At 33.4% G+C, this 22226-nt stretch overlaps 1 protein-coding gene across 3 annotated transcripts in view; it reads left to right on the plus strand.

Annotated features, from left to right (window-relative positions):
* Positions 1-22226, plus strand: part of PHIP (pleckstrin homology domain interacting protein) — a 138469-nt gene that overhangs the window by 1702 nt on the left and 114541 nt on the right. For all 3 annotated transcript variants that reach the window (XM_019442703.2, XM_019442704.2, XM_019442705.2), the window contains exons 5-6: positions 13661-13811; positions 13899-13997. In XM_019442703.2, coding sequence (XP_019298248.1) covers positions 13661-13811; positions 13899-13997 — 250 coding nt within the window. The remainder of the gene's footprint in view (positions 1-13660; positions 13812-13898; positions 13998-22226) is intronic.

Here is a 22226-nt window from a genome sequence, read left to right on the forward strand (position 1 = left end):
TTCGTATTGTCTCTCCTAAACCGATTTAGGTTGTTTGTATGAATATGTGTGTCTGGAGCAGTAAAAGCAATCACACGGCGGGGGTGGTGGGGGCGCTTAATCTGTGCAGTGCAACTGACTCGGAACTGATGTTTTGAGGTGGTTCTAACGAGTATAACGTTATTTCATGAGGGCTTCTGAAACGATTAGGAAGTTTCACCTACCTTGGAATTGAATGTCTTCTGTGAGGTGAAAGCATGACAAGATTTTGGTGGCATTTGTTTCATTTGGATGTAGAACATCTAACTTTTGAGTTTAAATCTCTTACGATTTAATATAGATTAAGCGTCCATTAGGTTTAGGAAATTTAATGGAGCCTTGACAATATATTTATTTCCACACTCTGTTTTCAAGTAGTGATCGAGGCTTTCATTAAATACTTTGCTACAGTGAATGCAGGGAGTTTGAAGCAAACTCTAAGATTCAGTGCCTGCAATATTTTAATTTGGGGGGGGGGGTGTAAATATTTGACAAAATCCTAAGTGGGTTCCTTGACTTGTTACTTGAAAAAATTATGGAGCTTATAGTATGCTGTTTTTAAGAATTGGGCAGATTTTACAAAACTCATTCTTGCATCTCATAAAAACCTCAGTCACTGAAGATTGCTGTTTTCTTGTAAAATTAAAATGTGATATTACTGCATTTTTAAAATGAAGCAGCTGATGGTATTTTGCTAAATTATGGGAATGTGTAATACTTGCATGAATATCATGTTTTCTCCAGTAAAAACAGGGGCACTAATGTTCATTTTTAGTTTCTTGAGAGGGTTTTTCATTTCATATATTAATAAAATGAATTTATATTCCTTGTCTCTTTAACAGACTTAGAATAGTAAGTGGTGTCTTCTTTAGTGTGTTATTTTTCAAAATCCACCTATTTTGCATGGAAGTGGGGTTTTTTGCCTGGAGTGTTTTCTCCTTTTACCAGAACAGTCATCTTGGCATACTTAAGAGGCAGTTAAGAATTCTCGTTAAAATGTAAGAGTTCCTGGTTCATTTTCTCTTTTTGTTCATTCAGCATATTGTTCACTCCATATCTACTGGATAAAAGACACCTTTTGAAGTGCTTTTATATCCATCAAACTATATAACTAGGTGTGTGGGTATTTGGTTTAATTTAATTTGGGTTTTTGAAATTCAGTTAGCTCTAAGACATTTTGGAACACCATATGTCTAGGTGAGCACATGCAAAATCTCTTGTATAATGTTCTCTATTGTCTTAATTTATTCTTATGACTTAAAAAACTTCGTTGCCTTCAAGTTGAATTTACTTAACATTGGTTTTAAGTTAATTTGGTGAGTGAAACCAAAATAATAACTATTATTTGTGGTTTCAGTAGTGTCTATCTCTATCTGGAAATATGTTGCTCTGTTAACTGATAAATTGACTAATATGTTAAGTGGAAGAATATATATGTCAGATTTAAATTTCTAGAAAACCTCAAATTACAGCTATTTAACATAGATCAGCATCTGTAGTCAGCCTACATGTAAATCACAGCAATTGAGTTTTGACCAAGAGGAAAGTGGAGTTTTAAGAGCACTTTTAAAGGATTACAGGTTTAAAAAAAAAAAAGGATGCATTTATTGCAAGTGTGATAAAGTTATTATAAAACATCATTGTATTACCATCTACCTTAAGATTTAAAACATTTTTAAGATTGAATGGAATTTGATACAAAGTGAAATGGTTTGTTTCTTATATGTTTAATCAGAGTTTATATTTTTAAAAATAGGTTGGTCTTAAAGCAAAAGGGTATATTATAAGCTTTCATCAGAATTGTTATTTTTTAAACGGAGCCAAGCATAGGTAACTTTTTATAGAACAGGAAAACTCAGATAATTTTTGGGCAAAGAGAAAGCTTTGTCATTTATTTCTTATTTTGAATAGTGAAATTAGTTGGTGTATTAAGTTTCGCTGTCTAGTTGTCACTTTAGTTAGTGGTGATTGCATACTTACGGGATCTTGAGGCAGAATCTTTATAAACACTTTTTACCAAATTTGGGATTCTGATTACATTTCTTGCTTACGTGGCTGTTTTGTTTTGTTTGTATACATATACATATATATATATGTATATGTGTATGTATATGTATATACATAAAAACTGGGTTCATGTTAAACCCAGTTAAAATGTTAAATGTTAAAAATGATGTAATTTTTATTTTATGTAGTGGTATTTGCTTTTCCTAAAATCATTCCACTTACTAGAAATTTTTCTATTCAAATGAAAGGATTGGGAGTTAGATATGGATTGTGATTTTAGTCCTGTCAGCAGTTAGCCTGCAGGTTACCTCAAGCAGTTATGGAATTTCTCTGGGTCCCAGTTAGCTCATTTGTAAAATGAGTGAATTGAAATTTTTGTAATCTGAAAATTGATTTTGAACAAGAAATAGCAATACATTGTCTCTAAAAGCTCAACTCTCATTTTGTTGATGGTTATCCAAAACACAAAAAAGTAGATACGGAGAAAACCTACAGATTAGAAAATTATATACATGCTTTTTATAGTGCCATTCTTAGGTTGTAGTATATTTCTTCTTAGAGACAGGTGAATATTTTTGATACCCTACCCACATTGTAGACTGCCTCTTTACTCTGTAATTAGTATATTTTTCTCCATGGTTTAAGTACTAGTTTTCATAAATTATTGCTAGTCTTAAATTCAGAGAAGAATAAGAACCATGAATAAGATATATTTAAGTATAGATCATAAGTGTGCATGTATTTAGAGTATGCTGATTAATGTGAAAGTTAAGATTCAAAACCTAGGAGACAAGTTTTAGAAAAAAACCAAAAACATGTTTTTGAATGAGGTATTTTTGTTCTATATTGAAGATAATACGGCACTTTTAAAACTTAACCAGTAAAATTTTGGGGGTGGGGGATGACGAGTAATGAAGTGAATGTGCAGAATAGAGTTACATTTCATTTTTTAATAGAGTATCAGTGAAATAGTAAGATTTGCTTGGTAGTCGCTAAAACACAGCTTTTGTATCCTATAGTCCTTGGGGTGCCTGGGTGGTTCAGTCAGCTGTGTCCGACTTGATTTTGGCTAAGGTCACGATCTTACCGTTGATGGATTCGAGCCCCTCATCGGGCTCTGCGCTTATAGCACAGAGCCTGCTTGGGATTCTCTCTATCTCAAAATAAATTAAACTTAAAAAAAAAATCTCCTAATTCTTTTAATGAAAACTACAAAGTTAACATGTTAGGGAAACATGCTGAAGGGCTGAAATGGGCAAAACTTGATCCTTTCTTATCTATGCAGTTATTCTGTTGGTATATATACCATTATTTTAAGAAGTTGGAGGCATTTACAAATATTTTTAAAGGAAACAAAGTACCCGTTAAATTCTTTATACTCCCAAATGATTGTAAAGTGGCCTGAACATGAGGAGTTGGATTATCCCATCGCCAACTACATAATGGTGTTTTACATGACTGTAATGAGGCAGAATAGTACTGCAGGAGCTTGTTTCCAGTCTGTAAAATGGGCTAAAAATAGCCCTATTTTGTAGGATTCGGTGACTGATAACTGACTGGCACAAATCAAGTACGACGTAAAGGTTTGTGTTTGCAATTATCAGGACTTTAATCGTGGTAGTAAAGGTTCCAATTATAGTTTTATGATGCATTAAAGTTTAAGAAAAACATCTTTATTTGAGAAGTAAGTATGCATAATTTTCTGAACATAGCAGCTGCAGCGTAAGAAAGACCGCTTTAAAACTTCAGAAGATACTATCGGTAGAATTATATTGTAGATCCAATAATTAAGTCTAAGGTAGAAAAAAGTATAATAAATACCAAAAGTAAATAATTTTTAAAACATTGTGGCTAGAATTCTAGAAAAAATTTGGTGGTCTGTATAGTGATTCTATGACTGTTTTTTGTGGACTAATTAACATTAAAAAATGTTTGGGTAGTTGAAGTATCCAAAACTGGTTAGAGAATACATGAAACTTTTTCTTTTGGTAGTCAGATGACATTTAGGGATTTGTGAAGGGAACTTGGCTGTTGCTTCTGTCTCCTTCTGTTCAAAGATTTGTATAATTTAAACTCCTCACAATGGTTTGTATTTTTGAAATTGTCAGAGAGGACATGTTTTGTCAGTCTGGTTTAAAGTTACATGTTTTAAACAGAGCTTAATACAGACTTTTTGAATTAATCTTTAAGTGAGCACTAGGTTAAATTAATCCTATGAATGCCAATTTTTTAATCCACTCAAAATTCCTTTGTCAGATCACAAGTTTTTGTTTCTTTTATGTAGAAGCACCTTATCTAGTCTACTGCAGTCATTTTTCTTTTTCCCAAATTTTATAGTTACCTGTCATTGTCACTGCAGAATTGTAACAGATAAAATTGCATCCTACACAACTTGTTCTGGACAAGTAATACCAGACAGGTTAATTTCATTCTTGTAGTTTCCCTGTTTAGGTTTCTGAATTCACAGAAAAGTGTATGTAATACTAATAAGCAAAGTGGACGTTAGTTAACAGTACTAAGTATCCATTTTAATGGGCTTTTTAATTATATTCAAGAAAATCAGGCATTAAAATGAGTGTATTTTTCTTCTAGGGTATTTAAGTTGCTTTTATAATTACATCTAAAAGTAATAAAGGCTATTATATGATACAAACCAAATTTAAAATTTTAGAAAAAAATTTAAAATGTGTAAAGATTATCGATTTCTGCTTTGTGAAAAGCTATGTTATGGGTACAATTATGAGTAATTTGTGAAAACTAATAAATTATCTTAGAATGGATAAGTATATGTTACTGAGCATATGGAATATAGAAGAGTCTATTTTAGAACAGATTGGAGAAAATGATACTTTTTTTTTCTCTATGGAATTTGAGGATTCAGCGTACTAAAAAATCAAAATTATGATATAGAAGAATGAAATATGTAAGTGAGAGCGTTTGGTCTCTGTAGTGACAGAGAAGGCAATCTTCAGATATGATGCTGGTCCATCTTTATTTGCCTTACACACACAGAAGCAGCCTATTTGAGCTCAGGGATGACAGATAAGGAAAAGGGTGGTTGGTTGGATGAGAAGTTTTTCATACTAAGAATATGTAGTTAGCAACATGATCTGATGCTTCTTCTGTTTAAGTTAAAACTAAATTGTAAATGGAATGAGGTTTATAATATAGCTTAGGTTATTCGTGATAGCATGGATGATGGCAGCAGGAGGTACGTATTCTGGACTCCAGGTGGCCTGTGATCATGGTGGCATGACCCATTTGATCTTTATCAGGGATAGAGAACAGGCACATAGCCTGTCTTGGCAGAGGTTATAGTAGAAATGCAAGAAATATTTACCTTGTGTCATTTGATTCTGGTTTAGATTTTGAGGAAATAGTGAATTCTAGGCAACTTGGAGAAACATGCATTTTTTTTTTTTTTAAACAACTTCACTGCCATTGTATGTGTGGTGTTAGTTATTTTGAGTATACTGTTTGAAACTGAAACATGACTAAAAATGAAACTAGTCGTTCTCTTAAGAGTATTTATATTGACATTTTAAGAATACTTTAAGAATTTTCCGTCTTTAAATTAATAGACGATGACTTTTCCAACAGAATCCCGAATTGGAAATTTAAATTCTAGTTTAGTAAATAATGTTTTAAAGAGGATTTCTTAACTGTACAAATTTTGCTTAGGAAACATGATTTAATTTAAAAACAAAACTTCAAAATGTAATATTTCAAAAAGTTAAATTTTATCATGTAGTGTTTTAAATTAATTTTTATAGAGAATCCTTTGTAGTTTCTGGACACCTAAATTCTTGATAAAGTTTTTTTTTTTTTTTGTAGCAAAATATAGTCGGATTGTGATGAATAAAATTTGGAAGAGCATCATGAATATTCTTTAAAAGACAGATTTGTATTGATAATACTAGCTGAGTTATCTAAATGAATTCTTAGGTGGTTGATTAAATTGTGAATAGAAGACAGTCTTTCAAGCATGTTTATTGACAGTTAATTAAGGGTAAATAGACCACCAAGATTAATTTTGACACTTAATAAGATTCTGTATTAATTTTATTATACTTCTAATTACAAAGAAATCATAGGCATGTAAAGAGTCCTTGTGAGAATAGTTACCAGATTAGAGGATTTGACTCGAAAAATGTTTATGTAGGTTCTATTGAGTATAATCCTAAGAGCTGTGTGACAGTGGAGCAGGGACTAAAGTTTTGAGAAGGAAACTAACGTAGTGAAAATAACAGTAATCTTGGAATCAGGAGACCTTGGGTTTGATTACTAATTTTTCCTATTTTCTAAATGTATGACTTTTAAGAAGCTGTAACCTTTGGACTTCAGTTTTCTATATCTGTGAAATGGGGAAAATACTTGATCTTATTTGCTTGTGAAGATAAATTTTGAGAATACTTGACACAAAGTAAGTATTCCGTGTATTTTCTACGTGGAAGGCTATCACAATTTTTTAAAAAAATTGCTCAGAAAATGTAAACTAGTTTTAAAGATGGTGGATGTAATTTTAGCCTATACTTTGTAAATCTGTTGATTTATAATTAGAAGTTTAAAGTTTTGAGAATTTGAGATCTGGTTTTAAAAATAGGTCTTACAGAATGATTAATGGTAAATAGGGCTTTTAAATTTATGATTTTGTTCATATGTTAGAATAGTTGTAAAAATAAGAATTGTATTTCACTAAGCTGACCTTTTAGAATTTAGAACTATAGTGGAGAGCAGAAGTAACTAGCCTTTCAGATTTGAAAAAAATTGAGAAAACGTGAAAAAACTGACATTTTTAGAACAGATCAGGTGTTCAGGACCTAGTAGTGCTAAATATTTGTGGATCTTATTTTCATAGGGACTTCTTAAATTATATGCTAGAGGAAGGACTGATATTTCTAGAGCTCATAGGTAAATCAAGTAGTTTCATTGTATTGATCTGCCTCATTTTGGAAAGGTCCTTAAAATGGTTTCCAAAATGTTTTTTCCCTGCGTAGGTCTAGAAAGATTCTCAACATGAAAGATCAACATGGAGCATGTAATGTGAAGTATAATTTAAATGACAGACAACTCCATGTCAGCTACCATCACTACCTCCCAAGGTGGTGACTTGGCAGTCTCAGTCTTGTAGATGAGGACATTGAGATGTGGAATAAATGTTTTCCCGCGCTCAGCAAGTTTAAACGTAGACTGTTGGACTTTAGAGCTTTCAATCAAACTACTGACCTTTTCTTTAAAAATTGAGTAGAATTCTTAATGACAGTATGTCTGGTGGAATGCAGTGGCTTCCAAGTTTTTTATATTTTCTTCCCACTGATAAAATTTACCTTTTAACGGTAATTTCCATTGACAATGTCAAAATTTTCTTGGCTGGGAAGAACGGCTGTTTATATGAAGTAGCATAGCAAGCAGAAGCAGATAGTTTTAGGCAGGGATGCAAGAGAGTAAACTACTCAAAGACCTCAGTCTTTCCTTGCTCCTTCCTTGCTATAGTTTACATTTTCAGAAGAGGATCCTGTTGTTCAAATTGTGATAGACAATTCTAGAAATGTTTTAAATATGCAACTGGAAAAAGGAGTGATAAAGGTTTATGATTTGGGCGAAGGCTTGAGCAGAGTTGTCTCTTTCACAGAATTCTGCTATCCTTGCTAGTGGAAATTTTGATAGAACCAAGAATTGTTTAGATCAGGGGTGGTAAACTATGTTGGTTGCAGGTAAATTGTGTAGGAAACCTGTTTTTGTAAGGCCTCGAAGCTAAAGTTATTACATTTTTAGAGTTGGTAAAAATATGTATGTACAACTGATAGGCGCCTCCAAAGCCCAAAATATTTACCATCCGACCCTTCACAGAAAATGTTTGCTGACCTCTGTTCTAGATATCCTAACATATTTACACAGGGACACCTTTAATTCAGGTTTTAACCATTAATTATGGACCCTTAACCCAAAGATTGTTGTTACTGTATCAAGTGATTTTCTTTTGGGATTGGAGGTGGGAGTGGGGATATGAGAAGTTTGAAAAAGCTCTGACTAGCCCCCTGGTGTTAAGAGTGAATCTCAGTGAGATGACATCAGAGTTTGCATCCTTAAATCAGGCTCTTGCATCTGAGTAGGAGAGAAGATGAGATGTTTATGAAAATTTAAAAGGGGAGCACAGCTAAAAAATAGTGCATTTTCCTTACTTTCTTTTCAGGATAGTAATCATAAATTTTATGGTTTAATCTGTTTGTACCTTCTAACTTTAAGAGTTTAAAATTTTAATCTTAGAAATATTGAGAAAAGTAGGGCTGATCACATTGATTTCCTTTAACCATAGTAGGAGATAACCATAGTAAGAGAGAGTATTTAGGGTTGTCACTCTATCTTTGTAATTTTATTTTCCATCCTTAGTTGTTTATCTTTTTAAAAAAGTTTTGTCTATTTACTCTGTACACCCAGCGTGGGGCTTGAACTCACAAACCTGAGATCAAGAGTCGCATACTCTTCTTACTGAGCCAGCCAGATGCCCCTCTATCCTTAGTTGTTTTAAGTGTAGCCCTTTACCTGTAGGAATTTGTGCCTTTGTGCTAATTTGTTTAGTACTGAAAGTGAACTTTAGAATGTTTCTTTTTCGGTGTAGTTTAATGTCTGTGTTGAAAACTATTCAGAATGTCTATTTTTAAGCTTTCTTCTATATTGATATATATGTATTTGAGGCAATAGGTACTACAGGCAGTGTAAATGAGGGCTGGAGTTACAGTGCCTTGGTTTGATTCTCATCTCTGCCATCCACTAAATGTGTGTGATCTTGGGAACCTTGTTTTATATTATTGTATAATAATTTCTTCATTAACGGGAATAATAGTTCATATCTCTTAGGGTTATTAAAATAACTGAGCTTTTACGTGTAAAATTTACCAACTTACCACAAGGCCTAGCATTTAGAGTGTAGTCAATATGTGTTAGCTAGATAGTGTTAATATTTATCACCCTTAACTTTATAATTTGATCATACTTTTTATACATTGAATGTCTTAAGAAATTGAAAGCAACATGGGTCATGGAAAGTAATCAGTATATTAGAATTGAGGATGTTGTTTTGTTTTTCCCAAATAATAGTGTACAAACCATTACCAAGAATCCAAATATATACATTTTGTTTAAGGGATTTTATTATGATCTCATTTCCGATTTCCCTTTTGATTTTAATTTCCTTTTAGTTATTTACTAGTATAAACAAATAAAATAAAAATTTATTCAAACTAAAAAGCTTAATATTAAAGATACGGTATCTTACTAATTTGAAAATTAAAAATCACATATATGTGTAGTCATATATGAGCCATTTTAATTTTTTGAACCATTTTCATTTTTTAAAATTTGTGTTTGTCTTTACATTTTATTGACCATAGTGACATGGATTAATACTCCTTAAGAATAATGATTTAAGGTAGCAAAAGAAAGTTTTCATTTATTTTTATAAGTATGTATTGGGGGTGGTGTGTGTGTGTGTGTGTGTGTGTGTGTGTGTGTGTGTGTGTATGTATGTATGTATGTGATGCAGTTTGGACCAAAAAGAGACTTGATTCTTACACTCTTGTAGTTAATGGCGAAGTTGAGAAGAAAAACATTGAATTATTAAACTTTTAGATGTATAACAACAAACTGGTACATGAGTTAAGAAAAAGTTGCCAAGAGTATGTACCCAAGATAACACATTTAGACTGGTAAAATAAAGGAAAACTAGGGAGATTACATTGAAGAGAAGATTTGAAGCACATTGAAGAGTTGTTTGGGCAAGGAAATGTGGGGAAATGTAGAGAGTATGCCACATGGGAAAAGCCTGAGAGCAGAGAGTGCAGGTAAAGAACCTGAAAAAAGGCCAGTGTGTCTAAATGTGGTAAGTGGGGGCTGGAGTGTGTAGGACTAAGAATGTGCCAGATGAAGTAGAGAAATATGAATGGACCATACGTGCCTTTCAGGATTTGTAGACCATGTTAAGGAGTCGGATATCTAAAGAGCAAGGAAAGTCTCTGAAGTGTTTGTTTTTGTTTTTTAATTTATTTTTTAATGTTTATTCATTTTTGAGAGACTGAGCGTGAATGGGGGAGGGGCAGAGAGGGAGGGAGACAGCATCTGAAGCAGGCTCCAGGCTCTGAGCTGTCAGCTCTGAGCTGTCAGCACAGAGCCCCACACATTTCTCGAACTCACTAACTGCAAGATCATGACCTGAGCCAAAGTTGGACGCTCAACCCACTGAGCCACTCAGGTGCGCCCCGTCTCTGAAGTGTTTTTAAATTTTTTATAAGTGTTTATTTTTGAGAGAGAGGCAGAGCGTGAGCTAGGGAGGGGCAGAGAAAAAGGGAGACAGAATCTGAAGCAGGCTCCAGTCTCTGAGCGGTTAGCACAGAGCCCTGTGCAGGGCTCAAACCCACGAACTGCAAACTACAGTCGGACACTCAACTGACTCGAGCCACCCGGGTGCCCCTCTGAAGTGTTTTAAGTAAGGGTGACTTGACCAGATAAAGCTTTTGGAGAGATCATTATGATTGCAGTATACAGAGTACCTCTGGGATAGAAGAGATTATAGATTCGAATGAGGTTGGAGGCATGAGTAGATGTGGGAGAGATAGGGGTTTATTGCAACGATGATTTTGAATTGGATTGTTGTGGAGAATAGGAAGGGAAAATCAATTGAACTTGGTGACTACTTGGATAATGGGAAGGAGATGGAGGAATGGGCAATGTAAAAAATACAACTTTTTCACTTGAGGCTGGATGGATAGTGTTGCCGTTTGTCAGGGTAGAGAACATTTTGGGAGGTGAGTGTTGACATGAGGATTATGAGTTCATTTTGCATATGTTGAGCTGAGGAGGGCTTGGGATCCAAAGAGAGATATCTTTTAAGGAAGTTTGATGTGTAAGCCTAGGCTACAGTTACAAATTTTGGAATCATTAGTATAATAATTGTCCAAGTAGGAAGTATTGAGTGAGAAGAAATAGGGTCTGGAGCTGGACTCTGGTAGAACTCTGGTAGAACAAGTGAACGAGATCTAAGCCTGTGTTTACCTATATAGGTCATGGACAAGTAAATGGGCAGTCTTAGGATATTGCAGGGGTCTTAGGAACCTTCAAAACAGGGCAAGATAGAGTTGTTTGGGGGGAAGAGGATCATAGCTATGATTAGATTCTCACTGAGGTCTAGATAACAAAATATATGAAGAACAATATGATAGAAGTACTACAGACTGCTGGTTAGTGGGGTAAAAGAACATTTTGGGAAGGAGTATAATGTGCTATGGAAATACAAAGATAGAATGTCCAAAAAAGGGGGGCAGAGGTATTGTAGTAGGTCATAGAAGGCAGTGAGGCATAGACTGAGACATGAAGAAGAATGAGTTGGGGAAGGTGGATGGGCAGAGAAAAGATTTCCAGCAGACGGATCAGCTTGTATAAAGTTTCAAAAGCCAGAAAGCCCCTGAGGATTTTAAGAACTGAAAGTATCTGACTTTTAAAGTGAAAGTTGATTTTGGAAAATTGAAATATACTAAATCACCAAGGGAAGACTAAGTCTGAGAAAGTGGATTCATAGTATTTTATTCAAAGACACAATTCTGCAATAAAGATATTCAGATTCACTACCTGAAATGAGTCTTGCAAAATGACTCCAAAACAGGATAATCACAAAACTAAAGTTATTAAGTAATGAACTTTATGATTAAAATAAAATTTTTAAAAGAAATTTTGATTAGTTTAAAGAAAGCACATTAGAATAATGATATACAATTTAGAACTAGAAGGGACTCTAAATATTCTAGGCTTTTTCCTTTAAATTTTATTTTTAAGCAAATTAGGGAAGATTAAATATAATTTTAAAAATTCATATTTGGTAATATTCTTCTAATTTTTTTTTTGCTTAGCTAATCACCTTAGTGTTTGAAAAAGTATGTTTTGAGTCAAGATGGTGATATTAGGGAAAATGAATCATAGCTTAATAAGTTTAGGAAATTGTATTAAAATCAAACAGATTTATCTCAGGATTTTTCAGAGGTACATAATATAGTATATATAGTTTGTATTGGGACCTCTTTTCTGCCATTCTTCATTCCACTAGTACTTACTGACCATCTACTATATGCCACACGCTGTATTATTTTAAATTGTCGGTGTAACAGTATGGCTCTCTGTTGTCTCTATGACAGGAATGTATTATGATAAAAAGTAGGTTGGTTTCTCTTAATTGGCTTCAGCTTAGAAGGATGAATAGTAGCTAACTTTATAAAAACACCATTCATGTTCTTCTATAGTTTGGGTATAACAGATACTGCAAGATGGAATGAAATGATTTAACCCTTCACTTCCCTCCCCAGATCAATCTTATAAGGAATTCATATTAAAAGTGCCATTACCGTGTGTACTTGAGTAGCATTTCTCAAACACTTGGCCTCAGAACCGCTTTATGTTAATAAAAATTACTGAATTTTCTTTGTTTACATGGAATTATCTGTTCATATGATTTAAAAATTAAGGTAGATTATAAAATATTTTATTCATTTAAATATAATAAACTCACTTCATGTTGATTAACATTTTTTATAACAGTTTTCTAAAAGTTTTGAAGAGTGGCATTGTTTTACATTTTCAGGGATGTTTAATGTCTGGCTTAATAGGTTTCTTATATCTGCAGCCTCATTTAGTCTGTTGTGATATCACATGCCACTTGACCTTTGGAAAAATCCACCATGAGAAAGTGAAAAAGAAAAATAATATATTAGTATTATTTATGACTTTTACTTTAGGAACCTTCAGGAGTTCCCAGAACTCACTTTGAGAACAGCTGAACTATAATATTTAGGTGGTACATTGACAAATTTTTTATAACTTGATACCCTAATCATGAAATGATAAAATAGTATACTTTTTTTCTGTAATTCTCTTTAGATTCTTCTAAAAGACTTTCAGGATGGATAATAAAAATATTAGAATTTCATATCTTGGTTTCAAATGCTATCATAAATTAAACAGTGTTTTAAAGTTGTTCCAAAGTGCCCAAACTTTTTGTGGTAGGTAGATTTATTTTATAGTCAAAGCTTAGTTAAATCAGTAGTTGCAGTTTGGCCTTTCTCTCTAAGGTTTTTTGTGAATTACAAAATTCATCATAGAGGCTATATAATTGTTTTTAAATTTTGTGATGAGTACATGAACTATCGGGTTTTTTTTTTTTTTGTTTTGTCCTTAATTATTCTGGAGATATTCCTTATGTAAAAGATTCAAAACATTTATTATATTTTGTAGTTGGATGACTTGTTTGAAGCTTTTGAAAATTAAAATTTAAACATCATTTTAGGTTATAATGCTATATAGTTTTTCTTCAGTCAGTATTTGCATTGACTAGAATCTGCTAATTTATAACTTGCTATATTTAGGTTACATTAATTCTTTAGCAGTTTTTCTCCTCACTGAAGTAAATGATGGTTGGGGTAACTATTCTGTGAGTCAAGTGGTTGAACAGAACAAACATGAACTTTGACCCCAAGTAAAATGAAATGTGGACTAGCCAGAACAAATTATTCTATTTTTTAAAGTATATTTTATTTATTACAAAGAACTATATCACTTTATTTAGCAAGTATTTTATATGTCTTTCACATAATAGGTGAAGTATTACAGACATTTAGCACCTGATCACTTGCTGCAAATATGTCATCGGCTAGGACCTCTTCTTGAACAAGAAATTCCACAAAGCGTTCCTGGAGTACAAACTTTATTAGGAGCTGGAAGACAGTCCTTGCTACGCACAAATAAAAGTATGAACAATTTGTAATAGGATTTAGACATTCTTTTTTGTGTATGTGTCCTACCTTTGGATCCATAAAAATATGTGTGTTTAATAGGCTGCAAGCATGTTGTGTGGAAAGGATCTGCTCTGGCTGCATTGCATTGTGGAAGACCACCTGAGTCACCAATTAACTATGGTAGCCCACCCAGCATTGGTGAGTTGTTTGAGTTCATTACCAAGTTGATATCCTCTTGGTAAAGAGCTTTTGAATATAAAAATGTTTTAGTTACTTCAAGAGAATTTCATATTATGTGCATTAGCATTCAAGTAAGGAAAAAGCTATCATTTCTTTTTACTATGTCAGTAATCTTAGTAGTGAAGTCATGATATGTAATTATGGATTGTATGTATTGTACGTAATGTAGGCTAACTAGCTTATTGATATTCTATTTTTACAGAAAAACTGTTTTCCTAAAATGTATTAGATTGATTTTGTGGGTGACTGTATCACAATACACATTAGTTACGATGGTGGAAAACAAAAATAGTTCAGTTATTTTTTTATAAAGCATAGTGTATTTTTCTGCCTTTAAAATTTCAAAGAAGGAAAACTGATGCAGATAGGTCTTCCTTTTGAAATACCTCCTAGATTCATCCCTTGTCTCTTCTACCTGGTCCTTGGTCTTCCTGGATTACTGTAGCATTTCCAAACCAGTCTTGCTTTCAGTGTCTTCTCCCTCTTTCCCTTCTGGGTCATACTTAGAATACTGTAATATTAATCTTCTTTAATTCTACCCTTGCTGTGTTGTCCTTCTACTCAAGGTAGTATAAAGAGGTTGTTTAAGGTATTTTAATGGTGTCATACTTCCTCTAGCACCAATCTAAACTTCTAATTTTCAGAGACTTTCATATTTTAGTCATAGCCTTTTCTCCCACCCCCACCCTTTTGCCTATCCAGGAGCGTTATTCTCCCTCTCCCACCTATCCAAATCGTACTTACTTCTTCCTTTTCTGGATACTTATACTGATCATCAACATTGCAGTTCTGCCTTTTGCTTAAGATTTATATGGTATATCTTTTTTCACTGTTTTACTATTAACCTTTTTGTGTCCTTTCATTTCCCATATCTCTTAAAAATAGCAAAGAAGTGGCTTTTTAAAAATATAGTATGGCAGTCTTTATGTTTTATGTAAGGCATTTTGTTCTGTATGTATAATTATTGATATATGTGAGTTTAAATCTCCTAACTGTTGCTGCTTGGAAATCTTGCTGATTTTCTGCAGTTTGTCTGTGATATGCCTTGGTGTCTGTGGGGTTTATTTTTCTTGTTTGAGATCCATTAGGTTTCTTGAATCTGTAATGTCTTTTACTGGCACTGGAAAATTCTCAAATATTATCTTTTAAAATATCATCTTTGCTCCATTCTCTCTCCTTTGGGACTCCAGTTGAACACATACTAGACTCCCTTACTTTATCTTCTCTATCACCTCTTTTTTTATGATTTCTATCTTTTTGTCTCTGTGATGTATTCTGGTTTGTTTTCACTGACCTATTTTCCAAAGGTATCCTATGTGACATTTGTATGGCAGACAATCGTGGATGATTTTTTTTTTTTCAGTATATTGTCTTGGTTACATAATGATATTTATTTATTATCTATATATAAAGAACAACTATTAAAACAAAGGATTTGAGACACTAGAGTATATTTGCACTTAGAAAATTATACTAGGGGCAAAATGGTTTTGTTGAAAGAAGGGGAAGGTAAAATATTAAAGGAGTTTCACTGGTAGGGAGAAGTTTATCCTCTTTGTGAAAAACTACAGGTCTGTATAGTAAAGAGAATGTGTTATGTTATTCTTTCAACACATTGTCATGTAGCCCTGTGGTAGGCAATGCAAGTGCAAGAATGATTGACGGTACATAACTTTCATCTTAACGTTTCCTATGTGAGTAATTACTATGTGCCAGGCAGTACTCAAAGCATTTTTCATTTATATTCTCTTTTAAAACCTAAATGGCCTATAGGAGGAATTGTTCTTACTTTATAGAGAAGGAAATTGAGTCATGGAAAACGTCGGCATTTTGACCAAGGTTACACGTTTAGTGAGTCATGAAACCAGCCTGACTCCATTATGCTGTGTCTTATTTTCAGTAAGCTAAACTTTCAAGTCGTAGCATTTAGCTATTCAAGAAAATTGGTGTTAAGTCTCATGGTCAGATCAGTAAATATTGCTGACATGGATGTAGGGAATATGACCAAAATGTCTTGAGTTTTTTGTTACAGCAGAGTAATGCAACTGGTATATTCAGGTATCAGAATTAATTACCAAGCTGGTAATTTTTGTACCTTTCTGAAAGACTTAATTTCATAAGGGTTAAGATGAATGCTTTTTTCTTCCATTTGTATTTTCAGGAAAATACTAGTTCTTTGTATTTAAAAAAGTAACTATTATAATGCCAATTTTACCTGCTTTTTCGTATTTGCATATAGTTTTTTAAGTTCCCAAAGAAAAAAAGCTGGACTAAAAATGAGTCTATTTATTATAGTCATAGTTTAGTATTCTCTCTTTTCGGTTCACCTTGGTGACAGTCTTGAATGTTTTGTGACTGCTACAAAATTGGGAATAGGATGGAAGTGGAAAGAAAAAGTTCATCAAGCTTTTGGCCTGCATGGTGATAAGGTGTATCATTTTACGTTATCGCAGACTATGGGTTAGAAGATTTTTTTTTTTAAATATGAACATTTGTAGTACTGACTTAATTCTTTTGTTGATTCCTCTTTGCTATTTTCTGTCTAGCTACTTTTAAAGATTTTCTTTGCTCTTTCCTTGATCTATGTAGTACTACCAAGTAAAAAGGGACGTAAGGAAAAAACCTTATCATTTTAACTTTTCATAAACTATGGATTTAAATGTTTAATATACATCTAGATATTTAAATTTTGAAACATTTGAGATACAGAAGTTTTAAAAATAAACTTTTAACTTGGAAATAAATTATTTACTGAAAAGTTGCACAGATAGTTCACAGTTCCTTTTATACACCCTGTGCAGTTTTTCCTAATGTTGTAATCTTATTACCTGGTACATTTCTCCAAACTACAGAACCAGCATTGGGACACTATTATTAACTAAATACCAGATCTTATTCATATCTCACCAAGGTTTTCTGTTAATTGTCTTTTCTTGTTCCAGGTTACCAAACTGCACTTAGGAATTTAAGATTTTTTTTTTTTTTTTTTAATGAACTTTCTCTTGTAACTCAGAAGATCATGTAAGATAAGTGTGGTGATAAATTGGATTTTCCTTTCTTAGATTTTTGCAGACTATATGCAAACTTTTGTACTTCTCAATTTGAGTATTTCACATTTGTCTGAAACTTTAAAATGTGTAAAATAGAACTTCTAACCCTGTGAAACTTGTTATTCCAAGCCTGGGAGTTAGACTTCTTAATTCATTTCTTAACATTCACTTAGTAAATAAGGCATGTGTATTTTATTCTAATCTCTTGAGTCTGTTTTTCATTACCATTGCAATAGCCACATTTGAGGCCTTGGTACTTCTTGCCTGGAGCTGTAACATCATTCATTCACTTACTAAGTAATTACTGAATCTCTCTGCATTCATTATATCTGGCATTGGGCTAGCATCTGGAATTTTAGGATAAATAAGAACATGCTTGACCTTTGCTCTCCTTGAACTTACAGGCTACTTGATCCCTTGCCTCTAGTCTTATTCCTGTGCCCTAGGATTTAGCTCTAAATCAAGGTTTTGTAACTTTGGCATTGTTTATATTTTGGGCCAGAGAATTGTTTGTTGTAGGCTACTGCCCTGTGCATTGTAGGGTGTTTTATCAGCATCCCTGCCTGTGCCCAGTAAATGCTAGTAGCATTTCCCACCTTCTGCCCCTGGAATTGTGACAACCAAAAAATATCTCCAGATGTTCCCAAATGTCCCTGGGGCAAAATTGTCTCCAGTTGAGAACTCTAAAAGTTGTAAAAGGCATGTGTGATCCTATCATGCCTCCTTTCCCTCATTGACTTTGAATAGTTTTAACCATGTAATGTTGCTCATAAGACTGACCTTTTCCCATCTTCCCGCCTTTTCCTCGCCTCTACCTGTACTCTAGTTTTGTACAACTCCTTGGCAGTTCTTAACAGTGAGCTAAACCCTTAACCCTTTGTCTCTGCACGTTTTATTTCTGTCTGCAGTGTCTCTCTTTTTTGTTAGTTCTATGAATATTCATCCTTTAAACTTTAAATGTCTGCTTATACTTACCTCTTCTATAGCTTTTGTCACATAGCTGTGTCTATTTCCTTTTCTTTTTCTACTATACTGTTAGGACATGGAGGTTAGAGATTATGTTTCATTGCTCTTTATAGACCCAACTCCTCGGCATTAGTAAACGTTAAATGAAGAGGCAGTTGGTAATTGATGAACTGGAGTGGGACTCAAAAAATTCAGCAGTGTATAGGGGGTGAAAATTGGAATAGATGGTTGGAATAGCCAAGAGAGAGACTTGGTCCAAGGATATCATTGAATTAAGGGAAAACCTCAGAAGCTGGTTTTTAAGAAATTAAGGTTTATTAATGAATTATCAGTTCATTACACTTGAGATGTCAAAAACCCATACCTGTATCATTTAAGAACCAGGTATTGAGCTTATCTCAGTGTGTCTTTACCCTATTTTATTTTATAAATCCCGATTGCTTTGTATCTCCTAGTCCTTGATGTAAATTGTGAAAATTGAACTGGAATTCATTCTCAGGGCAGGAGAACCAAAGCAGTCAGCTGCTTTCTAGTCCTCTAGAACCTCTCTTAATGGGAGAGAAATAAAAGAAAAGAAAGGTCCTACTAATCTGTTATCATTATCTCCTAACTCATTTTCTATGGAAGAGATACATGATCATGTATTAGGCATAATAACAGATTTACTTTCAAAAATACTTATGATCTCAGGTATTGTGCTTTCTCCAATCTCCTTACCCATATTATGCCTATTTTCAGATATAATTTACTCTGTATTTGCCTATGTTAATAGGCATAATTTAATAATAAATGACATTAGTGGAGGGAAGCTGGGAAAGAAGAGACATAGGTACATTAAAGCTGTTTTTAAAGTTAAATTCGGGGATTCATTTAATGCATGTTTATCTTGTGGAAAAGGTTGTAATAAAGTAAAACAATCTTTTGCTAATTGCCTGTTTATATTTTTTGACATTTACCATATTAGCCAAGTAAACTTTTTATGTTTAGGTTTTCCATATCTCATCTTGTTTGTTGTTTTGCCTATGTAGTTCTGCTTGTTGCTTCTGTCATTTTACTTGCTGCTTTTGCTGCAAAGTTCCAGTTTTGGTGGGTGAGGATAAGGAGTATTGAGAAATCTCATTCTGTGTGAGTGTAAGGAAAGCTTTACCTTGAAAAATAGCCTTGCTACACAAACATGCAGTTGACATTAAGAAGCTTTTTGCATGAAAAGAAGTTTTAGATCTCATCTACATTTATAGTTTTTTCTGAGAAAACTAGTGTGAACAAAGGCAGCAAAGATTTGCTTAAAATTAGATTATAAATCTTGACTCGGCTTTAGTCTAGATGCGTGGCCTTAGGCAAATTATTTAATTTTTTAGCCTCTCAACTTCCTCATTTGTAAAATAGGGGTGAAACTTACCATATATGGTAATTTGGAAACTTAAATGAGATAGCAAAGTGACTGCACAATGTAGACTACACTAAATGTAACTTTTTGCCCTTTCTTTGTGTAATTCTCATTTAATGCATTATTTTGCTAGTAAATCTTGAGTACTTTTAAAGAAAAGGGTCTTTTCCCCTTCTATTTTTACTGTGCTGTTTTGCCACATTTCCAATATTTGACTTATTCTACAGTTGGTAGTTTTTTAACATAATTTGGCACTGGGCTGAGATCTGGAGGTTAGAGTTAATTTTTTCCTCATGTAACCATGTTTCTTACATAAGTATTAATAACATTGTATGTTATAAATCTGTAAGATTTAACATATAATTTAACATTTGACATATAATTCAGTAATTTGTAAGATTATAATAATAATCTGTAGTTTCTTTCCTGTTCATGTATTCTTTACCTCATATTCTGTTAAGTTTTGTACTTTTTTTACCTCAGTCCATACTTTATCCTAAGTTAGGCATCTATTCATCACTTATTTAAATACATTCATTTTGACCTATTTTCTCAGTAACCATTTTCTCTTTCAGAACTCATTTTCTTCTATTTTTCTAATCTTAGTAGTTTTATAATTTGTGTTGTTTAATCATTTCTGACTTAGCTATATTTTTTGGATTTTTATTTTTTGGTCTTGGTTTCTGTTTTTTAATCTTTCCCTTGAATGATATTTATTTACCTTTGTTTTTTTCTACTGTACTGTTAGGGCTTGGAGGATAAAGATTATATGTTATTGCTCCTTATGGACCGAATTCCTCAGCATTAGTAAATATTAAATGAAGAGGAAGTAGGTAATTGATGTAATTAATGAATGAGGTGGGACAAGAAAAGTTCAGAATGACATTCATATTTCCATTTGGCACAGGTTTTTGTTATTTTAATTCTCTTCCTTGCTCCCCTTCCTCTCCTCCCTCCGCCTCTCTACTTCCTTGTTTTGCCTTCTAAGAATAGGTAACTGTGAGAGACTCCTAAGATGTATTGCATTTTTGTTTTAAGGGAAATAAAGCTAATGTTCATTATGCCAAAGTGCCAAATATATAAAATAGACATTATTATTTATTTTTTTCTTTTGCTTAAATTTCTTTTCAAATTTATGATTGACCAGAAAAGGGGAAACACTTTGAAGAATGACAGTTTACTTAGGTGAGTTCAAATTGTTGCTCTTGTAGCTGTGTTTTATTTTCTTTTGTTAATAATGAGAAGAAATTCTTTTTAAGGTCATAGATGTGATGAGAGGTATCATCTGTGCCCCCTGCCCTCTTGTTGTACTATGTCTGGCAAGCAGTGTCAGTAGTAACTAGGAAGCATTAGCCTTTCATTACCCCCTTTTAGTTTGTGTCCCATATTTTTCCAGATTGTTTACTTTGATGTTGAATTTCATATCTGTTTAAGTGAAGCAAATTATCTTATTTTCTTCATAAAGTCTCTGACTTTTTATTTTGAATTTTGAGGTTAAGAATTGAACGTTTTCTGGGGCGCCTAGGTGGCTCAGTGGGTTGAGTGTCTGACTTCGGCTCAGGTGACGGTCTCACGGTCCACGAGTTCAAGCCCCGCATTGGGCTCTGTGCTGACGGCTTGGAGCCTGGAGCCTGCTTCAGGTTCCATGTCTTCCTCCCTCTCTCTCTGTCCCTTCCCCACTTGCACTGTCTCTTTCTTTCACAGAAATAAACATTAAAAAAAATTTTTTTAGGGGCGCCTGGGTGGCTCAGTCCCTTAAATGTCTGGCTTCGGCTCAGGTCATGATCTCACACCTCACGACCTCACAGCTTGTGAGTTCGAGCCCCATGTCAGGCTCTGTGCTGACAGCTCAGAGCCTGGAGTCTGCTTCAGATTCTGTGTCTCCCTCTGTCTCTGACCCTCCCTACGCTCGCTCGCTCACTCAAAAATAAACATTTTAAAAATTAAAATAAAAATAACATAAAAATTTTTAAACCAAAAAAAAAAAAAAAAACAAGGAATTGAACATCTTCCTAGACATCTTGAAACTAGGAAATCCATGATCAGGCTGAATAGATATTTATATGAAGAGAGCAGCAGTTTGTTCAGCTCCATAAGGAAGACAAAGGGGAAAAAATGATGTCCCATAAAGTCTTTTAAAAAGTAAAAGAAAAACTGTGGTTAGTAAGATTTAATTTTACAACATGAAGGTTTGATTGTTCAAAGTCAATATTGTGGTAGTATATAATACCTTTGAGTTTATAGAACATGTTGTCTCATTTGCTTTTCATAACAACATTGCAAGATACCCCAACTTTATCAAAGAAGCTGAAAAAAAGAAGAGGTAGTGACCAAGTCAATTATCCTTGGTTGTGTTTTTCTGAAATATGCATTTAACTTTATGTCACATTTATTTAGCACCGTTTTGCCTTCTCTGTGAAATTCTTTATGCATTAGCCTTGTACCACTTGTGTCCATTTATTGATTTGGGTATAGGAGCCTTTGAATTCAGAATGTGAACTTTAGAAAGATTGAAACATGGTATGTTGTTTCAAGTTTATCTCTTTCCATATAAATAACTTAATTTGAGAGAAAATAATTCAGTTCCTTGAGAAAGCATTATTAACAGTCTTGTTGGCAAACTGATTACATTCTATTTTAAAATGAAATTTTGTTTTTTGAGCCCTTTGATTTCTTTTGCAAAATCAGCTTTTGCTTTTAGCCATATTCCTTGTGATCTGTTCTCATTGTGGTCGAGAGATAAAATGGCAATCGGTTATCCCAAAGCAAATCTTATGTAATTCC

This window comes from Panthera pardus, unplaced genomic scaffold, assembly GCF_024362965.1.
Source record: "Panthera pardus isolate Hobbes unplaced genomic scaffold, ASM2436296v1 HiC_scaffold_17, whole genome shotgun sequence".
Lineage (NCBI taxonomy): Eukaryota > Metazoa > Chordata > Mammalia > Carnivora > Felidae > Panthera > Panthera pardus.